Source organism: Eublepharis macularius, chromosome 1, assembly GCF_028583425.1.
Source record: "Eublepharis macularius isolate TG4126 chromosome 1, MPM_Emac_v1.0, whole genome shotgun sequence".
Lineage (NCBI taxonomy): Eukaryota > Metazoa > Chordata > Lepidosauria > Squamata > Eublepharidae > Eublepharis > Eublepharis macularius.
In genome coordinates this window covers 96,632,612-96,657,204 of record NC_072790.1, presented here as the reverse complement: position 1 = coordinate 96,657,204, position 24,593 = coordinate 96,632,612, and the positions used below count along the sequence as shown (strand labels likewise).

Here is a 24,593-nt window from a genome sequence, read left to right as displayed (position 1 = left end):
TTTTCTTCCTTTGCAAGAAAAAAAAATAGACTTTAGAGAGAGACAGCAGAGGAGGAAGCATGGATCCACGGGAGTCATCGGACTCCGAGGAGAGTTTCTTGGAGAGGGTCCCGGGCTGTTCCCAAGGAGCCGTCCTTCCGACGGTGGGAACAGACCCTGCTGGTGCCGACGAGTCCGTTCAGGCCAATCGGCTCCCCGGCTCACCACCAGCAGCAGAACAGGAAGATCGACCCTCCAGACGGCCCCGGCTTTCTAAGAGGGCGCCCGTGAGTAAAGCATGCAACGGCCAGCCGGCTAAAAGCAGCGCTGCTGGTCGGAGCTCAGTTTTGGCGGGAAAGCAAGTCGCAGCCGCGATCTTCCTGCCATCAAGCAATGACGTGCTTGCCAATCTCCCGGCGGGGGAAGCGACTCATTTAGACAATTCCAGCACGCAGAGCTCCAGTCACCCAGCTCAGGAAGCCCACATAAGTGCCCCTCATCCTGTTCTTTCCCCTGAAGTCTTGGCAGCCATCAGACAATTGATGGGAGAGGAGATTCTATCCCTCTGCAGCGGGGACCCCTCTTCTGAGTCTGGCCCTTCTACATCAGGGTTGGTTTCTTCCCAAGGGGTTCGAGGCAAAGGAGGCCCGTGGCCCACTAAAGCGGCTCAAAAACAGACACAGCTGGCACAGCTGGACAAGTCAACAAGGTGGGCAGAGGGAGGGGCCTCTTCCAGTGGGGACTCTGATGAAGGGGAATTTCTGCCAGAGGACGATCAGGAGGATGAGACCCCCAACACTGATCAGTCCAATAGACTATTCCAGGCTGAGGACTATCAGTATCTCTTGACCAAGACCCTGGCAGCCCTAGAACTCCGAGAGATCAAACCAGGAGAGGAGGAGGAACCCAAAGCTGGTGGGGGGGGCAAGGGCAGACCCAAGGGAAACAGGGAATTTTTTCCTAGAGAGGAGGAAAGAGCTAAAGCATTCCCTTTCCCAGAATTTTTTGAGCGTTGGTTAAAAGCAGAATGGGCCTTGCCTGCAGCCTGCAAGCACTGCCCCAATACTCTTAAAAAGCTGTATAACCTACCTAGTTTTGCTAATGAGCTTTTGCAGGTGCCAGCGATCGACGCTCCAGTAGCGGCGCTGCAGTCGCAGGGTCTGCTTTCCGAAGATGGTCAAGGGTCCATCCGAGATGCCCTAGACAAAAGAGGCGATGTATCTCTAAGGAGGGCGCATGAAGCTATGTCGGTAGCCATTAAGGCTTCGGCCGTTTCGTCAATCGTATCCCGCGCAGCAGTCATCTGGTCCAGGCGGCTAATCCAGCTGCTCCCGGAGAATAACAAGCAACTCCTCGAAGGAGCCCACAGGATTTTGAAGGCAAGCGCCTTCACGGTGGATGCCACCCTAGACTCCTTATCATTTGTATCCAGAGCTATGGCTGCATCTACGGCAGCCAGACGATTACTGTGGCTCCGGGCCTGGCAAGCAGATCTTCAAGCAAAGATCATTTTGATGTCATACCCCTTCCAAGGGGGGAAGCTGTTTGGAGACCAACTCGAGAAGATCCTGGTTGAGACCAAAGATAAGAAAAAGGCCATGCCAAAATTGCTGAAGCGCACAGAAAGGAGGTTTTTCAACCCCCAACCCTTTCGCTCTCATACTCTACCTAGAGCATGCCAGGATTCCAAGCGTTCCTGGAGCTCCCAGCGAACACAGTCTCGAAAAGGTCCCTTCCAACCCAGGAACCACAGACAATTGACCACTCAAGTCAACAGGTTTGACGCAGACGACAAGGGACAGAAGCCCTGACTCGCTCCAGGCTCCGGTGGGTGGACGACTACTTCTATTTCAGGAGGCTTGGAGGGAGTCTCAGGCAGACGAATGGTCCAGAGAAGTAGTGTTCGAAGGCTATTCCATAGAATTCGCCTCCTTTCCACCGGAGCGGTTCCTCAAGTCTCCACTCAAGAAGGATCCTCACCGAAGGGAAATTACCCTAAAAGCCATACAGCACCTTGTGGAAATCCACGCAGTGGAACCAGTTTCCATCAATGAACAAGGCAGGGGAGTCTACTCAATATTTTTCACTGTTCCCAAGAGGAATGGCGACTGGCGATCGATCCTAGATCTGAAGTACGTAAATCACTTGATCAGGCTTCATCATTTCAGAATGGAAACCCTTCGGTCCATAGCAGAGGCCCTTCGCCCGGGGGAATTTCTAACCTCTATAGACCTGACGGAAGCGTACCTTCACGTACCGATCATCCCCTCCCACAGACAGATCCTCCGATTCTGTGTGGGAAATGACCATTTTCAATTCCGGGCAATGCCCTTCGGACTGTCCACGGCCCCAAGAGTCTTCACCAAACTTCTGGTGATCCTCGTCATCAGACTCTGGGAAATGGGATTCCACCTGCATCCGTACCTGGACAACCTGCTGATAAGGGCAGATACCAGAGAGTCTTCAATTCAGAGCACCACCTTCATCATGAGGTTCCTAGAGAGACATGGATTCTTGATAAACACAAAGAAATGTTCCCTGCTTCCATCCCAGAGTCTGGAGCACCTGGGACTAATCATAGACACCAGGAAAGGGTGCTTCTTCCTACCCAAAGAGAAGTCTCTCAAAACCAGGAGCCTATTGTCGACGGTCATCAGACAACGCCACTCTGGCCTTATGGAACTGTCCAAGCTCTTGGGCCTTCTGGTAGCGAATGCGGAGGCCATTTACTGGGGTCGTTTTCACTTGAAACCTCTACAGTCCCTGCTCAGACTCCTTCAGCCGCAAATTGCACGGAGGCAAAACATCAAGATTTATGTGCCGCCAGCGGTCAAGGACAGCCTACGCTGGTGTGTAGGTTAGCTGGAGTTGGCTCACCACCCAGTTTGCCTTGGCAACTCTTTACATTCCTAATTTCTGGTCAGTTGGCACACCACAACAGGAATCAGGGAGTAGTTATAATATGTTTTATCTTGTTCTCTCACCCTTCACAGAGCACAATATTCCCATACACTCTAAGTAATATTCTTACATGTCTTAAGGTCCACTGTGTTCCTTTCGCTATGCCTAATAGATAAGACAGAAGGCTGATCACAGCATATCTGTCCAGTGGCCTGTAACTGGTTCAGAACTAGTTTAGAACACGCTACTATTGTTGTAACTATTGCTATAGACATATTTGGGCATTGCTCTTTTCCGGGTTCCTGAAAGCTTTCTCAATAAAACATTCGCCTCCATGTTGGAGGGACAGACTTTGCATCCAGATCTCGGTCTCGTGTCGTTACTACACTGGTGGTCTATAGAGAGCAATCTACAGCAGGGGAAAAGTTTCCTTTCACCTCAACCACTCCAGATTTTTACGGACGCAAGTCTGGCAGGCTGGGGGGCCACCCTGAACGGGTCCCCAGCCCAGGGACACTGGTCCATGAGGGAAAGTCTGCTTCCAATAAACGTTCTAGAAATGAGGGCCATCTTCCTTGCTCTAACTCATTTCAGGCATCAGATCCTTCAGTGTCACGTCCTGATCCGCACAGACAATATTGCAGCCAAATGCTACATCAACAAGTAAGGAGGGACCAGATCCTCCAGGCTACAGCAGGAAGCATACAAGATACTCAGCTGGGCAGAGAACCATCTCCTATCCATCCAAGCCGAACATGTCAGAGGTGCCCTCAATGTTCAAGCAGACTGGCTGAGTCGACAACACCTTCATCCAGGGGAGTGGTCCCTCAACAGGAAAGTCTTCCTCCTCCCGGTAGACCACTTCGGAGCCCTGGCGGTGGACTTATTTGCCACTCACCTGAATCACCAGCTCCCAAGATTCTTCACGAGGTTCTTCCATGCGGGGGCGGAGGGCACTGACGCACTGACATCACGGTGGCCACCAGGGCTTCTGTATGCCTTTCCACCTCTTCCAACTATCCCCAGACTACTCAGGAGGGTGCAAGAACAAGAGGCGGAGATTATTCTAGTAGCACCATGGTGGCCCAGGAGACCTTGGTTTTCGACACTACAATCAATGTCCACCAAACCGCCCATCCGTCTTCCAGTCCAACCAGACCTCCTACATCAGGGACCAATCTGACATCCACGTCCTGATTGGCTGGCCTTGGCAGGCTGGCGATTGAGCAGCAGCGTCTTCAATTGAGAGGATACTCACCAAAAATTATTGATACTATACTAGCTGCTAGGAAAAAGTCGACTATCAGGATATACAATGTTACCTGGAAAGCCTTTACCCGATGGTGCAGAAAAGCATAGCCCCGCTAGAACCGGACCTAGGGAGCATCCTAGGGTTTCTTCAAGAGGGGCTGGGTAGAGGTCTCAAACCAGCCACCCTAAGGAAGCAGATAACGGCCATCGGCTCAATCATCCCTACTGTGGAGCGGGAACCCTTAGCAGGTCATCCACACATTCAGCGCTTCCTACAGGGAGCGTCTATGCTGAGTCCCCCAACAATCCATCGTTTCCCTACGTGGCAACTCCATGTGGTCCTGTCTGCCCTTACCAAGCCCCCATTCGAACCCATACAATCGGTGCCCTTAAGATGGCTGAGGTTCAAGGTGATTTTTCTCATCGCGATAACATCAGCACAACGTGTCTCGGAACTAGGAGCCCTCTCTACTAGGCCAGACCTGTGCATCTTCCACAGGGACAAGGTCATATTGAGAACGGACCTGATCTTCTTACTTAAGGTGTATTCTAGATTCCACAAGGCACAGGAGATTGTCTTGCCTTCCTTTTGCCCTTATCCAAGACATCCAAGGGAACGGGACTGGCATACGCTAGACGTTAGGAGGGTCTTAAAAGCTTACCTTGTCAGAACGGAAGGGATTCGTCAGACAGATGTGCTACTCATCAGCGTTTCCCCACTGCGAGTTGGCCAGCACATGTCATCGTCAGCTATCGTGTATTCCATTACTACTTGTATTAGAAAAGTTTACAAGGCTCAGAAACTCCCAGTACCGTCAGGAGTTACTGCCCATTTGACACGGAGCACCGTGACTAATGCAGCTCTTCGCAGGAATGCGTCAGTAGAGGACATCTGCCGAGCGGCTACGTGGTCCTTGCTTTCTTCCTTCGTGAGGCATTACCATTTACATACCTATGCCTCTTCAGACGCGGCGTTTGGCAGAAGAGTGTTTCAGCACGTCATACCAGATGAAGATCTCATCCCACCCGAGCCATAGAGAACTGCTTTGGGAGTTCCCACAGATGTCCTCCTGCCTCAGAGGGAGAACGGCCCCTTGGGCACTTACCGTGAAGGGTCCTTCTCCTCTGAGGTCAGGAGGACATCGGGCCCTCCCGAGATCTTCACTACTGTCTCTTCTGCCTGATCTTTCTGTTTGTTGAATTTTCTCTGTTTCGCCTTACGTGTTGTTGTTCCTTTGTTATTACAGTTGGGAACAGTTTGCAGTTACATATATAGTCTAGGTTTCCTTGTACAGGTGTTGACACTGCTTTTGGGAGTCGCCCGAACTGAAAGTGAAAGGGATGATCCCACCTACTAAGGAAGAGGAAGAAGTTTCAACTTCCAGCCTCCCCAAATGGATGGTGGGAAACACCCACAGATGTCCTCCTCAGAGGAGAAGGACCCTTCACGGTAAGTACCCAAGGGGCTGTTCCATTAAACAGCTTCTGCCTGAAATGTTGAAGAGTTACTCTTATAGTTATGCATAACCTAACTCCCTGACATTTTGTGGTTGGCTTCTCCTCCTGCAGCACCAATTTTGTAGCTGCACTCTGTGTCAAAATTCCAGAGGTGCCACAGGCTGTAGCAGTTTAGTTTGATTCCTTGGGTAAAGAGGCATACTGGCATGGTTGAAATCCTGTACGTTTGAGAGAATCCAACCTGGTACCCAGGCTGTAAAAGCTTATCAGAAACTCAATAGAAAATCCATCCTGAAGCTGTATCCTAAAGGAAAATAAATACCAGTTCCTGAGATAGGCTTTCCTGGTCTTATTAGGCAGCCTGTGTCTGTCAAAGTGTTCTTTTAAAGTTCTGTACATAAAGCAACTTCGTTATTTGTTTTTCAGCTCTTGCCTTGGTGTCCTCACACTCCACAAAACTTACCTCAGGGCAGCAAACCTTAAAGCCTTTACATGCATTACCATATAATTTAACAGAAGGAGAAAACTGTGTGTGTGTGGGGGGGAATTATTTAAAAAACCCTATCCCCCAAAATCTTAGGAGCTTCTGTGAGTTTCCTGGGTTTATTTAGAGACTTGTCATACTCTCCCTCACAGTTTGTCCCCTTTTTCTGCTTCCACCCCTGTAGCCCCCACATCTCCATACATTTTGCGTCATTTTAATTTCATCCCTCTCTCTACATTATCCACCTCCTAGTCTGCCTTCCTGCCAGCACAACATTAGTGATGCCTGTGGTTGCTGAAGCAAACCAAAACGGCTGCTGAAATCTCTAGAGGTAATTTTACAAGATTTTGGCATTTTAGAACTTCTAATATTTCATGTCAATCTCTTGTTTTTTTTAATCTAAGAATTTTCTGTAAGCCTTTGTGTCCACCAGACTTGTCAAAACAGTTCCCCTTTCTTGTACCTGGCCCCATTGTGTGAATTTCTGATCCACACCCCAGGGCCATGTTCAGAATTAGATGTAGACAAACAGGAGATCCACTAGGACTTGTGGGGGCATCTCATTTTCTCCTGTATTTCCTTGCCCAATATTTGCTCTTTCCCTTCCCTTGCAGCCCTCACAGCCTTCTTCCCTTTTCCTCGTTCTTTTTCTCCTTTCACCCACCAACCAACCTACCTCTTAATTTGCCACCCCCTCCCATCTTCAGCTATATTTATTATTCATTTATTTCATTGATATCCTGTCTTTCTGCCCAATGGGGACTGTGACTGGCTTAAAGTCACCCACAGCAGATTGGGGATCTGAACCTGGGTCTCCCAGATCCTAGACTGAACCTCTAACCACTACAATACACTAGCTTTTGTGGGTGGCTGTTGTTGAATAGTACCAAGAAGTTGGGCTTGAGTCATGTGATAGTGGTTGCTACTGGTCCTGGCCTCAGGACCAAAATAACCCTGGAAAGGATCCCGACTCCTCCCACTGCCTTTGCCTGACAGAAACAAAGGCTTGAAGGCTGGCAATACTGTTGTGGCTGCCTAGCAGCGACTACTAGGCTACTAGGGTTTCTCTTTCTCAAAGCTACAGGTGTTCCTTTTATCTTTGAGGGAGGGATTAACCCCCTAATGTTTTTGTTAGTTTGTTTAGATGTTAGTTTTTTCTGCAAATCTGGGGCTTTTCTCAAGCTTGTAGAAAGATCTGTATTGTCTGTCCATGACCACAACCAATGGATTTAAGTGACCACAGATCGGATCACATTGCAAATTGATAGGTATGCATAGTCAAAGTCGAAGTGGAGGGGAACTGGAGACTCAAAATATATTTGTATACAGTTATTATTGGAAGTGCTGTATCCTATAAAAGATTCTGTAGTTCTATAATTATGTGAAGCTTATGTCTTTATTAGCTAAATTCAGGTTGTTAATTTTGTGCCATAAATATCAACATGTACTTTACCCAGTTGGTAGCACGTGTCCTTTTCGCATTAAAAATATGGTGCGGCAGATGCACATTCCTCACACCACAAGATTGTCTGTAAATTGAACAGAGCTAAATACCCAGACTTGTAAGCCTGTTGTGTATGTGACAAATAGGCTAGATTCAGACACCACCCTGCAATTAGAGAGGTAATTGCTCTCTGACTTCCTATTTTGCAGCAATTCATTCTCTGTTTAACTGGTATGCTATGGCTTGCACGTTCCCTCTAAACTAGAATTTGAAACCGCAGTTTAATTTTGGTTTCCAATTCTAGTTTGAATGCCATAGTTTGTCAGTTCAGACATGATAATAGTGAATTCTGGTTTGCTGTAAAAAAGAGAGAACTATATTGAACGAGGGAAAGTAGTAAAGGAAGCATACTAAGAAAAGGAAGCTCATGTAACTCAAAGCATAAGCTGACATGAACATCTGACTGGACCACAGTGGCTTAAGCTAGTGTTCAGTTAATTAGCAAGGCTTTCTTAAAATTTATGTACTGTAAATTGCTGTGACTCTTTCTTTATTGTCTTGCTTTGAAAATGCAAAGAGTTTTTTTAATCAAAAGACACTGCACCCTATTCCATCTTTCCAGTTTTTAGCTTGGTAGTGTCAGTGGACCATTGTTACTCATGCCTCTCCCAATAGTTCTTTGAAGAATTAAAATCAAGGACATTTCTAGTAAGGGACAACTAGAGTTATTCAATACTGGTATCTGTTATAGATTTGGATTAGTATTTCAGTAATATCCTGTGTTTTAATGTTTTTTAAAATCTTCCAAAAATATTACTTTGCAATCATAATATGGAACACAAAATTCTATCTTTTATTATAAGTGTGTACCTCATCTGGCCAATACAGCAAGGAACACTGATATTAACCTTGAAGAATTTTGTCCACCAGAACATTAGGTATGTAGTATATTATAGTAAACATTTACAATGGATTTGCAGCTGATAGGTAGCAAAAGCGTTGGGCAAGCGTAGTCTTGAATACAAGATGTGCTTTTGTGCATCGATAAGATTAGGATAGGAACCTCATGGCGCAGAGTGGTAAGCTGCAGTACTGCAGTCCAAGCTCTGCTCACGACCTGAGTTCGATCCTGGCAAAGCCAGGTTCACATAGCCAGCTCAAGGTTGCCTCAGCCTTCCATCCCTCCGAGGTCAGTAAAATAAGTACCCAGTTTCTTGGGGGTAAAGTGTAGATGACTGGGGAAAGCAATGGCAAACCACCCTGTAAAAAGTCTGTCAAGAAAACATTGAGATGTGACTTCCCCCCATGGGTCAGTAATGACTCGGTGCTTGCACCTTTTTTAAGATCAGGATATGTAGGTGTGCATTAAGCACATTTATGTGAAAGTAACACTGAAAAAAATGGTACAGATAAATAAAATTAACTTGGTTGGCAGATTTTTTTTCCCTCGTAGATACTATAGTCCATTTCCCACAAATTCTAAGTCGTTGAAATGTATTTCATACTCAGTGGCCCAAGTGAAAACACAATTTTGTGAGCGCAATTCTAATCTTTGTATTACGATACAAAAGTTAGGTTGCTAAATAACTTTCAATTACCTCTCCAGTTACGTGCTTTGTCAGGCCTATATTATTATAGCCAATAGAGGTATAAAATGCAAAATTTAAAGTAAATGCTTGTCCAGTTGCAATTTAGATAGGAAAATGGAGGAAGAGGTTAAGATGCTCAGCCACAAACATCGATCAAATCTATAGCAACTAATGTTGAAACATTCCAGCAGCAACAGGAGAAAGTAAATCTATTAGCTATGAAGTGTATTGGCCCCATTTCAAGGTAATATTTTGGAAGTCTGAACATCAGCACTTAGCAAGACAGAAGGATCCCCACAAGAGAAAACAAATTTAGAAAAGGCAGCACATAACAGTTCAAACACTTAATGCGTTAGTTAGTTCCTTTACCACAAATCAATTTAAGTTTGCTTTTTTAAAAAAAAGCAAGTTATGAGGATAGATATTGGATGCCCTTGTAAGAGCTGTGCATTTTTTAAAATTGTATTTATTTTTGGAGCACTAAGATTTGGATGAGAGTAGTGTTGTTGGCCTTTGGGATAGAGTGAGACCCTGGATGAGAGGTGGGAACACAAAGAAAATGTATGGAGTGTTTTGTTTGTAGACTATGTGACTTTAGAAGAGGGGTTTGTCAATGGTTGGGTGAGAAGCTGAGGATATGGATGACTCTAATGTAAGAAATGTGTTTGAAAAAATATGAATGATTTGTGTGCTTCCATTCCTGGATTTGGTAAGTGCTTGAGGCTACATAGGCTCATAAAAGGAAGAAGCTTTGCAAATCCATCCCCTATTCCCACGCTTCAGTTTTAGTTTGGGCTTCAAGGAGAGAGGTAGCTTTGGGCTGTGCTCCCTTCCTGCCCCATTTTAGAAATTTCTACAGGAGAGCAACGTGAAGTGCCCTCCGTAATGGAAGCCACAGCTCATATTGGGGCCAAAATAGACATGATGGTGCATCCATGTGCATTCACATTTGGTGAAGGCGTGTCTATTTTTAAATATATGTGGGAAGTCTACAGATAGGGTGAGCTAAACATCCCCCACTTCTGTGACTTTCTTTGCTGCATTTCACTATTCAAAGCATTTTTTCTTCTCATCCTGGCTCTGATGGAAGTGACCAGGCCAGAGAGAAATGTGCTTCAAGTAAGAAAGGTTTTATCTCCCCAAACCTCAGTGTCCTTTCTCATGTGAAAAATAGTTTCACCACCCAAATTTATACATGAATAAATGCATATGGTTGCCTGTCTCATTTAGCTAATGCATCAGAGCAATGCTGAGGTACAGTTCAAAGCCCAATCTCCTTATTTTGGATCCCAGTTGGTTTCTCTAAAATTGTTCAAAAACATACCAAATTCAATAGTTATCACTGCTGCCACCTCATCTGTTGCAGGGTGGTGATGCTGCCCCCAAACTTTTTTTGTTTAAAGCTTTCAAAACATCTGTTTATCAGATTGTAGAATTAGGAGGGGAAATCCAGGAACTGTATTACAGAGAAACATAAAATGGATCTATTGCAAAAAGAATCAAAAACATATGATACTTTCAAGAAAGTAGTTAAAATGTACCTATAAAAATCAAACATTCGTTACTGAAAGAAGAAGATGGCAATTTGCATGCATACTTGTATAGTTGCAAGATTGACAAGTTCACAGTCCAACTAAACTGAAAAGAAATCACCAACATCCCATGTCTTTGCCTTTAAGAAGGAGAATCTTGATACAGGGGAATAGAAAGTAATCCTCCCAGTCCTGAGAATTCAATCAATGAATAGCTGACCAGTCCTAAGAGAATTTGCACAAGAGAGGATTTTAAAGAAAGCCAGTCAGAAAATGAGAAATCATAGATGATTGCTTGCTCTGGAATTTGAGAAAATTTCTGCTTAGCAGTAACAAGGAGATCTACAGGCCTTGTTGACATGGCTAAATCAGGGGGAAGGTATTCCCCATTCCCATAAAGGAAACTTAAACATACATACATATCAGTAGAAAGGATGCCTGAAATGAAGATCCAAGACTGAGAAAAATGGAAGCTGGTAAGGTCAAGTCTCAAAATCAGGCCAATATGGGACTTGTTGCACTTTTCCGTGTTGATTTTAAAAGTGTCCCTCTTGACAGATATGAATTATTCTTACTTTAAGCGTATATTCAGAGAAAGTTGATCTGAGATTCCAGATTGTGGTTATTGGAGGGGTGTTACTGCTATTTTGCTTTTTGCTGCTGTGTTGTTTTAATTGATTTTAGAGTTTGTTTTACTAATGTCTTATATCAGACATTTTTGGTGATTCAAATGAGGAAATAAATATAAGTGGTATATGATGTGTTGGAAATACAATGTCTTGTGTATGGAGAAGGCAGAAGATACAGAATACCTGGAAGGGGCAGCGAGTCTGACAGATAGATGGCAGAGTGGGATCCTTCTTTCCTCTCTCTCCTGTCCTTCTTGCATGTCTCCAGATTAGTGTTCTTAGGCTACTTCCTGCTTCCTGTTTCTTCCCAAAAGTCTCCTCCCTTTTTACTGAGGTAGTTAGTATCTGTTCTGTTTCTCTCCTTTCTGTCAAAGTTGTAGTTCCCGAATAAACTCTCTTCATTCACTCCTTAATCAGACTCAAGATCATTCCTAAGATATACCAGAGCCTACAGGATGATCCATATATCTCTGGATCATGAAAAGCTATGGATTATGTTTTTAAAAAATAGGTGTGCAACAGTGTCTTGTTGTGTTGATGCGTAACCTGTACTGTGGACAAGAGGCTACTGCTAGGACAGAATATGGGGAAATAGAATAGTTTCCAGTTGGCAAAGGCGTCAGATAAGTATGTATATTATTTCTCTCTCTTCAGCCTGTTTGCAGACATATCATAAGGAAAGCTGGGTTAGATTTAGATGAAATAGAGTGAAAATTGGTGGAAGGAACATTAACTATTGGAGATATGCAAATTACACCACATTAGTGGCAGATTAAAGGAGAAAGTGTCAAAGCAGGATTATAGCTGAACATCAAGAAAAGTAATAAACAATTTTAAGGCTGACAATAAAGAAATTGAAATTGTTTTAAGATTTTATATTCCTTGGCTCAATCATCAACCCAAAGGGAAACTGCAATGAAGAAATCAGAAGAAGATTGAGACTTTGAAGAGCATCTGTGAGGGAGCTAGAGAAGATCCTTAATGATAAAGTGGTGACCAAGATCAAGTTAATTCATACTGTGGTATTTCCCATTACTATGTATGGTTGTGTCCACTGGTCAATGAAGAAAGCTGAAAGGAAGAAAATTCATTCATTTGGAATGTGATGCTGGAGAAGAGTTCTACAGAAACCACAGATGGCCAAAAAGACACACAAGTGGGTCCTAGATCATATTAAGCCTGAATTCTCCCTAGAGGCTAAAATGATGAAACTAGGCTATTGTAGTTTGGTCCCATCATGAGAAGATGAGACTCACTGGAAAAGACAATAATGCTAGAAAAGGTGGAAGGCAGTAGGAAAAGAGGATCACCAACAATGAGATGGTTTGCCTCAGTAAAGGGAACCACAATCTCCAGTTTGCAATATCTGAACTAGGCAGTTAATGATAGGACATTTTGTAGGTTATTAATTCATAAGGTCACCATAAGTTGAAAGTGACAGCATCACTCACTCACTCACTCACACTATGATGGACCCCACCTTTACTCCCCCACTCTGAGGCAGATTTTCCCACCAAAATCCAAGTTTGCCTGCTTTAACTGAGCAGCCCCAAGTAGCATGTCTCTATTTGTGGTTTTAAAGTTTGTTTTGTCCCACCCTGAAAAGTAGTTATAATCTTGGCTTTTTAGCCTAGCCCAGAAACTTGATGGGGGGAAAGCAGGAACCCTCTTCCTCTGTGTTGGAAATGGCACTAGAGACTGTACGATGTTCAAAAGAAATAACTTTATTGAACAGGCAAGGAAGGAATAAAAGCAGTCAGGAAATGAAAGAACTGAGGTAAAATTTGTTGGTGGAACAGAATGTTCTTTGTCACAGGCATAATAGTTTCCTTTAAGCTTAGTTTCTATATTCTTAATCCTTAACAATGAGAGGTGTTTTGTTTAATACTTTGGTTACAGCAACAATGTTTCCTCACAGAGTTCCCTTTTTACAACTCAGGTTTCCTGACATTAGTTCGAAACTGTTTTCCCTTCACAACAAACCTGGGGTCCTCCTCAGAGCCAAACCCTCTTTAGATATGGGGCAGGAATTAATCTTCAAGAAGAATTAACCCTTCTTCACTGGGCCTGAATGGGAGTCTACACTTACTTCCCAATCACTCTTTGCCAAAAGCACACACCCAGGTCTATTGTGGCTGTGTAACAAAGTGCATTCCGTCCCTCCCTCCCTCCCTCCCTCTCTCTCTCTCTCACACACACACACACACACACACACACGAGATATCTCAGCATAAGAACAATTACTGACTACCTCAGATTTCCAAGGAATACTGAGTTACAAATCTGTAGTTGCCCCCAGCATCTTCTCAGAAGTATTATTTCTGCTGTCCAACCCCTGATAAATGTCAGAGATGTGCCCTAACAAATTCAGAAAAACATCCACATAGTTGTAAAGTCTAAACGCTTGCAAATGCCACAAGAAATCCACACAATAGCAGACAGTAGTAGTATAAGTGGTCATTTCCACTTAATTCTATCCATATTGGCTTTACACTCTTTGAAAGAATGCTTAATTAACAGAGCCCCATACTTGCATATCGTAAAAACAGATTTCCCCAGAAGTATAGTACTGAGTAATATGGAAAATAAAACTTTTACGAATTGGGACATGAGTGCTAAAGTACTGTGCCATGTTAGGAACTGATTTCACCCCTAAATATACATAATGAATTCACTTAAGTTTCATGTTTAGAAAAGAACAGTCATTCATTATATATAACGGTAAGTGCCTACATAAAATAAATGGTTCTTACAGCTGTGTTCTGCTTCTCAAGTTATTTTCATATCATTTAGTGTCCTTTTCTTAGTAAAACATATCATTTAAATACTGCAAGAGAAGAGAAAGATTCGAGTCCAGTAGCACCTTAAAGACCAACTAGATTTCCAGGGTATGAGCTTTTGAGAGTCAGAGCTTCCTTCATCAGTTATGAGGAGTGGGAAAAGGAAGGGGTCATAATCCACGTTGAGGGTGGGAGGGGTATTGTAAATTGGGTGTGAGGAATCTATAACTCATTTTGTAGTTAGCTTGATAGAGCTTGGTTGTGAAGTGAAGAAAATTAGCATCTGTAATGTGAAAAAAATCATATGTCCGGATTCATCCCTAGGGAATCCATTGTTCCAAATCTGCAAATAAACTCAATTTCAGCAATCTTGCATTATAATTTTCTCTGATATTTCTCTGCTTGAGAACTGCTGTTCTTAGGTGAGTGATGGAATGTCCTAGCAGTTCTCCCACTGTTTTTTTTATGTTGAATATTGTGGTTTTTGATAACAGATTTATGTTCATTCATTCTTTTGCGATGGGACTGACCTGTTTGATTCAGTATAGAAAACTGAAGGACATTGCTGACACTTAGTGTTGGAAGATGAACAAATGAATAAGCCTGAGATGGTATAGCTGGTGCTGCTAGGTCCAGTAACTGCATTGTTGGAGTGAATATGGGGGCATAGTTGGCATCTTGGTATATTGCTGGACCTGGTCCCAAAGTTCGTGTCCATGTTTGGAAGTGAATTGTAGCGAGTAAGGTTTAAGGCTGGGGGGGGGGCGCTGTTTGTGAGTAAGAAAAGTTTTGCCTCCCAATGCCTGCGAGGGAAGAGTATCCTTGTCCAGCATAGGTTGCGGGACAATAATGAAGTGTTTAACTGGTTTGAGCTGGGAGCTGTATGTGACTAGCAGTAGTGTTCTATTGTTCCATTTGAGCTTATCTTGCAGCAGGTTATCCCTTGGTATCATTCTGGCTTTGTTGATCTGTTTTCTTACTACATCTGGTGGTGGGTATTGTAATTCCAGAAATCTTTGTTGTAGATCCCACAGGTAAGAATCTCTGTCAGAGGAATTGGAGGAGATATGGCTGTAGCGTAGAGTTTGGCTGTAGACAATTGTGTTTGGGGTGATGACTGGACGCATATAGATACGTTTGGTGATCAGTTGGTTTTCAGTATAAGGTAGTTCTTAAGTTTCCATTGTATATTTGTACAGTGATGTCTAGAAAATGTACTTTCCATGTGGATTGATTCATGGTCAGGTCAATGGTAGCATGAAAGCTGCTGAAGGCCTGGTGAAATTCCTCCAGTGCTTCTTTCCCATATGTCCAGATGATAAAAATGTCATCAATGACTCTCAAGTACAAGAGAGGTGTTAGCAAGTGGGAGCTGAGGAAGTGCTGCATTGAGTACAAGATAATTTCCTTTACAGCCTTTTAATTCTGTATGTATATGTGTTCCCATTTATTAACCTCATCCTCCATTTTAGTTACCTGAGCATGAGGTAGAGCCAAAGTTTATGTGAGTTAAGTGAAAACAGTTCCTTATTGTACTCTAGGAATCTAACCTTTCTGCCTTGTCCCAGTTGACTCTTCAGAATACTTGGTGTGTAAATGATCTTGGGGTTATTGCCTATATACCACGTGTTCAAAAAGCAGTGGAAGGGACATGGTGTCTACATACAGGCATCACAATAAACTGAGGTTTGTTTAAAATATGCATTGGCGCCAAGTTCCAACCAACAAATTCTAGTTTGTTGTACTGCATTGGACATCACAACTAACTGGCATTTTATCAAACCTCAGTTTATAAGCCAAAGTCTGTGGAATGTAGCCAGAAGCTTCCTCTGATATCTGTTGATGCACATAAATACATATCCATAGCACTTTATCAATAGGGAAGAGACTTTATAATAACTGTTTAAAATAGTGATCTCTTTATACTTTGTAAAAGTAGAAGATTCATTTAAGGCACAGTCCAGGTAAAAATAAGCACTTTAAAGTGTGCTTATTTAAAAAAAAAAAGAGAAATATTTAATGCTCCAGTTGCATCACTGGTAACTGGGAGTGTCTAACTCTAGTTGTGTTATGCCCATAAGAAGCTCTAGATGGATACCCTACCCCATACCTTCTGTCAACTCCCCAGAATTGTGTGGCATTTGATGGTCAGAGTTCTTCCAATGAGAACAGTCTTGATTGCCCCTTGGAATACGCTAAGATTACACAGTAGCAGTGTTTGGTGGATCACCCACATGGGTTGAAACCTGTTCCCCCCCCCCCCCCGATTAATGGAATTAAGGTCAAAGAGCAAAGCAAATGGTCCTTCAAATTAAAGCAGCTGAGTATTTTAGGCATCCTGGAAAATTTACTTTGAAATGTATATTCCAGCTTAAAATGTGTTAAAAATTACTCTACTTTGCTCAAGCTTGTACAAAATGATGATGAACTCATGTGGGGCTTTTTGGTTCTAAAATTAAGTTAAAACATATTTTATAAATCTCTTCTAAGTGTAAGAATACTACTTTAGGCAAAGCCATATCAGATAGTCTTACATGTGTGGGTATACTGCAGTTACATTTATCTCTGAATAGTTTTGTACCTTATATTGCCAGAATGGAAGGATAATTTAAATTGATTGGAGTTTTCATTGATGAGAAAGTACCAAAGGAGAGATTTTGTATTTTATTATTGTTATTGTTTAGGTTAACTGCCCTTTGTGGCTCAGATAATAAAAAAACAGAATTCATAGTGCTGCATGCAGTTATTTCTGTCAAAACTGATGGTGTTGTGCATGTATTTTCTCACAGTTGCAGGATGCAATCAAGGCTGGCAAAGGTGTGACTTCAGCTATTGACCTATGTCGTTTCCATGGAAACAGAGCGCTGGAGGCTCTGGAGTGCTTCCCTCCCTCTGAGGCCAGATCTGCTTTAGAAAACATTGTTTATGCTGTGACAAGATTTTCATGATGCACAGTTGGGGGGAAAAAAGAAATTATTGTTCATCTGCTGAATAACAGATAATAATTGCAAAAGTTGAAATTTGCCATCACATCTCATCTCAGTGTGTTAGTAGCCTTAAAATTTTGTTTCTGTTCCACTCACCACATTTCCCAAATGAACATATATCCTTCGGAACTGCTACAAACAAAATTAGGGGAAAAAGGTCAAACAGTTTTCGCTTGTCATGCCAGAAGCACACTTGAGGCTGCATCAGCAGAAATAATTAATGAGACTCACTTCTGTGACCTCAGCAAATGGACAGGAAATAAGTCCTTATTGATTGGACATAGCCAGGGATGGCGCCAGTGTGGTGGCCTGTGGTTTTCCTGCACTAGAGAAGACAGAGGGAGGCGTGAAGCTGCAGGTGTCGGAAGGAACGCTTTCTAAATCTGCCAGGGAGAGGGCTGTTTAAATTCAGAATTAATGTACCAATTTATCAACATGAAGGGCAGCTCGATGAATTAGTGAGAAAGGAAGGGTTATTTTATCTGACTACATTCAGCCATGCCCCCTCACACTCTGATGTTTATGTATTTAAACCCAAAATTACTTTGTGCCTGCTGTGCTGAGTGTTTTAAAGTTATAAAGAGAAAGCATCCGGTGTTGCAAGAGCTTTATGACAGTTGTTCTGTATAAAATAACTCTTCAATGGGAATCAAAGAATGGGCTTTTGGGGGTTTCAGCAAGGTAAAATATTTGTCTTTTTTATATCTATCAATCTTTCTTGACAAGAATTTGTACTGTATTTTCCTAGATTTATTCAATATTTTGTTTTCATTCAGGCTGAATAAATACTTCTTCATACAACTCTGCATCAATCCGGTGGAATAAGGGATAGTTGTTGCCCCCGTCCCCCCCCCCCCCATGCTAGTACAGGATTTCATTCCCTGAATAGATGTATATTACATGAGAAGTTTTTTAACCTTACTGTGTCAAATGTTAAAGTCCAATTACAGAGAGAATACAAGGTATATCAGAAGCCTGCAATCTGACACTGTCTCTATTTTGTTCATAGGAGATGATTTTTGTGGTTTGCATGCTTGCAATCTGAGAACATCGTTGACAAGAAGGCTGAGTTTACATAAATGATCCAGATTGAGACTCAGCTACCTTTCTTCCTTCTGTGGTGTAATTACAGCCCAATCTGGAGACAGCTAGCACAGCAAACAGATTTCATTACATTACTCTCTTGAACACTAAGTGGAGTTATTTCAGTTAACTTCTTCACACACACACATTAAAGTGAAGTGTCACAACCCTTCTGTATAACAGGCCAGCATGTCTACTTAGATTATTAAAAAGATTATAGTTATACATTAAAGATTTGCATGTGGAAGATTTAATGCATCTCAATACCTTTGTCTAGAGCTAATTTTGTAGTACATTTCTTTTATTAAAGCTAGCTTACTACTAGCTTACTTATTAAAATTAGCTTACTACTAGCTTACTTATTACTAGCTTACCATAACTCAGTTATTTAGTAAATAGAAATGTAATTCACGCTGTTATATTCTTGAAGCACAATCAAGACCAAATCTGGAAAAGAGGGCATTAATAGTTAGACAGCTAACATTCCCCAGACTGGAAGTATCTGATTCTGGCATCTTAAATTTCACATACATTCGTTATTTTTTTAATACATTATCACTAAATGTAGCAGTAAATACTACAGCTACTGCCTACAGTGGCAATGTTTTGTAGAATTTAGGCAGCAGATCACAGCAGGAACTTTGTCTAAACAGAATCTAATGAGAATTCTTCAGGAGTTTTGCAGTTGGCAGCTTCATCGTGGCGGAGTTAGGGGGCTTGTCGTTCATATATCATAAGCACAAATAGCTGTACATGAGTCTAGTATAACTGCATTACACATACCATTAATAGGAGCAGGTATACTAGCAAGAGGGAGAACTGTAGTTTTCCAGCAACAAATTGTTGCATATCCAGCAGTATGAAAATGTAACAGTCTCTAGCAGGAAGTAGCTTCAACTCTAAGCAAATAAGAAATAACTGTTCACTTGGTAAACAATATAAAATCACTACCAAAGGATTCCACAAGAATATACACGTTTTCTACAATTCTTGTTTGAGTTGGGATCATGGAAAAGTTCCTGATGCTCTGAACCCAATTTTTCCAACATATATACACTATATCATGAAGTTCCAGTGATAAGCCTTCAAAACATACTTCAGCTGCTTGGGCTATATAAGGCTAAAGATGACAGTATCATCAGATTTGAATATATATGCTTTTGACTTTTTTATTGTTAAGAGGGCAATGTTAGGAAATCCTAAATTATTTGTACAATCCACAGTTTGCATCTTTGAGATCCTTGGGCAGGTATACTGTCTTCGCACTCATCCCAGCTCTTGCAGTTGGCTTGGTAGTTAGAGTTTTGCTTTTATAACAAACTATGACTTGTTCTGTTCATACCACAACCTATGGTTTGCTCTTTGCAAACCAGGATTCAGTTAAAGTTTGGGATCCTGGTTTGTAATAAAGAATGCCAAAACATAATTTGTGGTTCAGCTGTAGTAACAAATTATGAAGTGTAACAAAACTGGAATGCTTTTAATTATCAGACCACAAGGGAAAGGGGAAGAAACATAAACGTCCAAGGACACTCCCCTCCCCCTGACTCATTCGTGTGGAATAAACTGCTTATTATAGTGGTTGAAACATGCCACTCCATTTCATTCAAAACTATCTATTCAGTACTGTTACTCTATCTACTCTATTGGCACAAAGCAATATATGATTAAATAAATGAAGTGGATAATTACACCTGGACAAGGAAAGAGAAATGCATATTACATATATGGAGCTCACTGGCTTTGCCATCTTAATTTTAGACTTGCTTATAACTTTTCAGACTTTCTTTAAAACATGGTAGATAAAAGTAAATAGCTTGATCCAATTGAAACTTGTCCTGTGCAAATTGCTATTGGAACATATGCAAGATCACAGCTTTATGGGGAAAGTTCAATTTAAATAGTTACTACACTGAAAAGAATATATGAACATGTTTTTAAAATATCCTGTGTTGAAGGCACCAAAAGTACAATATCCAGTACCACCTAAATTCACTATAGCTTCTTTTATCAAACTATATTCTACACTGAGCTCTTTTAGAAAACATGATCAAGTGGTTCAGTGGGTTCTGTCAAGATTGCTGAGTGACTTTAAGCAAACCACTTAATCTTCTGGCCAATGCTTTTCAATCTGTAATATTGAGATTAACTTTCATTGGTATACAGGGAGATTGTGAAATCTGAATGCTTTGAGACTGTCAATTGCAGCTGTAACAAATATGCAAAGTTACTTACTGCTAGTAAAGGTAGCTTACTCTGTTCGCTGCTATTGAACTTCCTCTTCCCTGAGTCGCAAGTTTGTGGTGGAGTATGGGGAGTTCCTAGCCCTTCTAAACTGAAGTTACTTTCCCATTTGTCACTGCTTAACATTTTCAACTTTTTGTCTTCATTTTCTGCTAGAGCTCCCCCCCCTTTTAAAGTGACAGCACTTTCTACAGTGTCATTCTGCATTAGACACTAGACTTTCAGTCCTGATTTTCATTGATGTTTCCAGGAATGGATCACATGTCACTTTTCATTATGTTATAGAAATAACAAAACAATTCTGATAGCATTGTGGAAAATATGTGATTATTTGAAACAGCAACATTAAGTACGTCTTGTTTTTTTCCCTCTTATGGGGGCTATCTCTATCTCAACCAGAATGTATGAGTTACTCACCATCCCAGTACAGATGGGAACTGATAAATATGGGGGTGGATTTTATCAAATGTGACCAACGTTGGGCAAAGTAGATCACTGCCTGTCCAGATTTCATAGCTTCCTTGGCAGCCCTACGCTGGTTTTGTATGCTTTTATGCTTCTTAAGTATTGTTGAGAAACGAAAATATCTCTTCGTGTACAGTCCATAGTAATTCTCACTTTAATTTTAGGGTTTTTTTCCTGTATGTCTGCTTTGTTCATGACTATGAATATCAAAGTTAGTGAAGCCTAGAATATCCTTAAATCCAGACAAGGAGTTAGGACTACTCACTTTTTGAAATACTGTGCTGATCATAATATAAAGCTTTATAATCATGTATAGATTTTTCCTTTTAAGTTCTGTAGACCTGTCATATAATGTTGTTAAAATAGTGTTTAAAAATCATTGTTACCTCAACATTAATCAGAAGAGTACTTTGGCTCCCCCATGTGTAAGAGATTCTTATACTTCAAATGCAATCCCATTTCATTTCTTCAGAATCGGTCGTCATTGTCCTTTTAATTAAACAGTGGTCTGTTTTTAATTTTTAATATTTTCTGTAAAGTGAAAAGATAAAAAAGTTCAGTGATACATACTTGGGGCATTGTGTACATGATAGAATGGGTAACTCATATGTTGAGCATTTTTCAACTTCCTTTTTAGAAGTTCTACCTAACATAATGTAGGGAATAATTTTTAATGCATTAGGCAGCAAGTTTTATTATAATTATAGTTATCAGAAAATGATATTGCATCAAACATTTTTTTTTCAATTATTGCCTTAAAATGTAGAATACCAACATGACAGTTTGAAAGGAATTTTTTTATGGAACAGAAATGTCTCACAGAAATCATCAAAGAATACAAATACCCCCCAGACTTAGCATTCTATCATTTATATAGACTTCCAGTTTAAAACAATGTCACAAATACATTTATCACTGAACTTCTATATCTTTTCATAAGTCATAGGTATGTAAAGTACCCAGTGGCTCCTACCACCACTTAATTTACTAGGAATTCTCAGTATTTGCCAAAGTCTCTCTACCATTTGTCTACCACTTATCTACCCCATCTTCAATTAATACCTTCTTCTTCTGTTGGTGTTTTTCATTCTCTCTAAAAAATTTCAGTTGAGTTTGACTTAAAGGAATTGTTGCCATTAATACTCCTCACCTGTCATTTGAGTTTATTACCTTGGAAGAGGCAGAAGTACATCTTTGTTAAAGCTGTTTCCTACCCTTTCTGCTTGCAGAGATGTAAAACGGTGTATTTCGAAATCTGTGTTCTAGGGTACCTCAGAAGTTTCTCAAGGATTTCTCATTAGATGTAATGGCAAGCAAGCTTCCACAAAAGTAACCTTTTGCACATCAACTGTAGCTACTGGAGATTGTTGGCTGTATTATAGGATTTACCCTAAATTTGCTCATCTTAGTGGTAAGGTGTGATTAGCACCTGATACCCCAGAATCATATAGAATGCAAGAAGTCCCATAATGTATACATGCTGAAGATCATTGGCAGGCATGTTCACATGGAAAGTATCCCCTAAAGATAGCATTTGAAAGCCATTATTTATTTATTTTATTTACTTCCAAGATTTTTACCCCACTTTTCTGCCCTCATAGGGCCGCCAAGGCAACTAACAAATTAAAATGTACAAATTAAAGCCCATTAGCCACTCTAGAACCAAGGTTCACCTTGAACTACAACTTTATAGGACTCACAAGGAAGTGCAGGGGCATCTCATTTCCTTCTTCACTATTTCCTCTTTCCCTTTGCCTTCAAGCCCCCATAGCCTGTCATCTCTTCTGCCACCTCTTCTCACCCACCAGCCAACCTACAATTACCCCCCACCACACACACACAGTCTTCATTTTTTCCTCCTTCCATACCCATGGCAGCTTCTACCTTGGAAAACTATGTCCCAGTTGTACAGTACTGGTCACTAAACCTGGCCCAGATGCACAGTGGGGAAACTGCAAGGACTTATGAGGGTACCTCATTGTCCTATGTATCACCTGCCCCACACTATTTCCTCTTCCTCCCTCCCTGGCACCCCCCCAAAATATCCTCACCTTTCCTTCTCTACTTCCACCCACTACCAACCTACCTTTTACCTACCTCTTTTATGTATTTACTCCATTTATACACAACCTTTTTAAACAATGGGGAACCAAAGCAGCTTACATAATTCTCCATTTTATTCTCACAACAACCCTGTAAGAAGGGGTGGAGTGGGAGTGAAAAAAGAAGCCCTGGAAAAAAAAACCCTGCTTACTCTGATTCTGCCCTACCAAAGGAAGGAGAGAGGAAGAGGCCTGATCCTGTCCTACTCACCCAGAGGGGAAAGGGAGAGAGGAAGGAAGAGGAATTGTGCCTAACTAATTGGCCAGGTACTGATTTCCTTGCTTGCATGGGACTCAGGTGGCCTGGGCACTACTTCCATTACTCTGGGCTGCCTGGATCGTGCTTCCTTTGCCTCCCATGGGGCACAAGCAGGCCTAGCCATGCCCCACCGCCTCCTTCACCACTTTGGGGGCATGGGTGGGCCTAGGCAAGAGCCATCTGCGCCTGCCTCAACTACCACAGTGCATGGGAAGCTATGTAGCTTTAGGAATCACTGGAAATGCTATGGTTTTATGGACATATCGGTGCACATGATGTCGCAACCCCCCATGTTCCCTCTCTGAATTCCCATTAGTTGCCAGACATAACCTGGCATTCCTACCAGGAAGTGTCCCCAGTGCTCTTAATGACTCATCTGTTCCTGCCTGTGAAGTAAGGTAGGTTGAGAATGTGCAACTGGCCAAAGGTCACCCAGTGAGTTTCCATAGCAAAATGAGTGGTTGAGATCCTAGTCTGAAACTCTGACCACTCTACTACCCTGACTTTTGTGAGGTGGCATCTGTTGCACAGTTGCAAGCAGCCAGGTCTGGATGAGTCATGCAACTTGGTTGTTAGAAAGCTGCCCATATGCTGATTCTCAGCTAGGCCCCCATGAGTCCTTCCTCAAAGGCCAAAACAACCCCACAAATGGCCTTGCTCTCTCCCCCCCCCCATCCTCCCCACCACCAATGGTGACATTTCAATCCCCCCTTCACCGTTTTTTTTAAATTTCAGATTTTTCTGCAAACCTAGGGTGCTTTTCAAGTTCATAGAAAGATGTGTCTTATTTGTTCACAGCTCCAATCTCTGGATTTAAATATTGACTTTTATCTTTGCTGGAATTGCCTCAGTCTAGATGTTAGTTTCTCAGGCATCTCTTTTCTCCCTCCTTCCTCCTCTCATCTCCAGAAGCTGGCTGTGTACCTCTACTGCTGTATCAGTTGTTCCAAATAATGGGAAGTTTGTAGATTTCTGTTAGAGCACAGAGGATTGTGCCTTGAAACAGAAGTCAAATTACATGATCTCCAGTTCTCTTAGCCCTATGAGTTTATATTTTTATATCAGGAAGCAGAGAAACTTCTTGATGTAGTCTCTTTACAGAATGCATGATTGGGAAATGAACCATTCTCTCCCTTGGCTGATTTCAGTGAAAACTCTCCAGCTTCAGCATTGTCTGAATAGAGCTTCATTCCTTGTATGTGCTCATCAGAGGCCATTTTCTGTTTTTTCCCCCATATTCAGCTCTACTATTTATAACCTACTTAAACAATGCCAGCATGAAGCAGTAAAAGGTGTGCATTTCATATGCAAATCAGTGGCAATAATTTTGTACAATTGCTTCGTTGTTTGCATCATTATGTTCAACAGCAGCATAACAAAGTGGATGCAACAAAGAATGTTACCAA

General features: G+C 41.8%; 1 protein-coding gene across 1 annotated transcript in view; it reads left to right on the top strand.

The window, feature by feature from the left end:
• PDSS2 (decaprenyl diphosphate synthase subunit 2) overlaps positions 1–18,284 on the top strand; it is a 155,654-nt gene extending 137,370 nt beyond the window's left edge. Inside the window, exon 8 of the mRNA XM_054981362.1 lies at positions 16,837–18,284. Within this exon, the coding sequence (XP_054837337.1) occupies positions 16,837–16,995 (159 nt within the window). The 3' untranslated portion in view covers positions 16,996–18,284. The remainder of the gene's footprint in view (positions 1–16,836) is intronic.
• Positions 18,285–24,593: the final 6,309 nt, after the last annotated feature.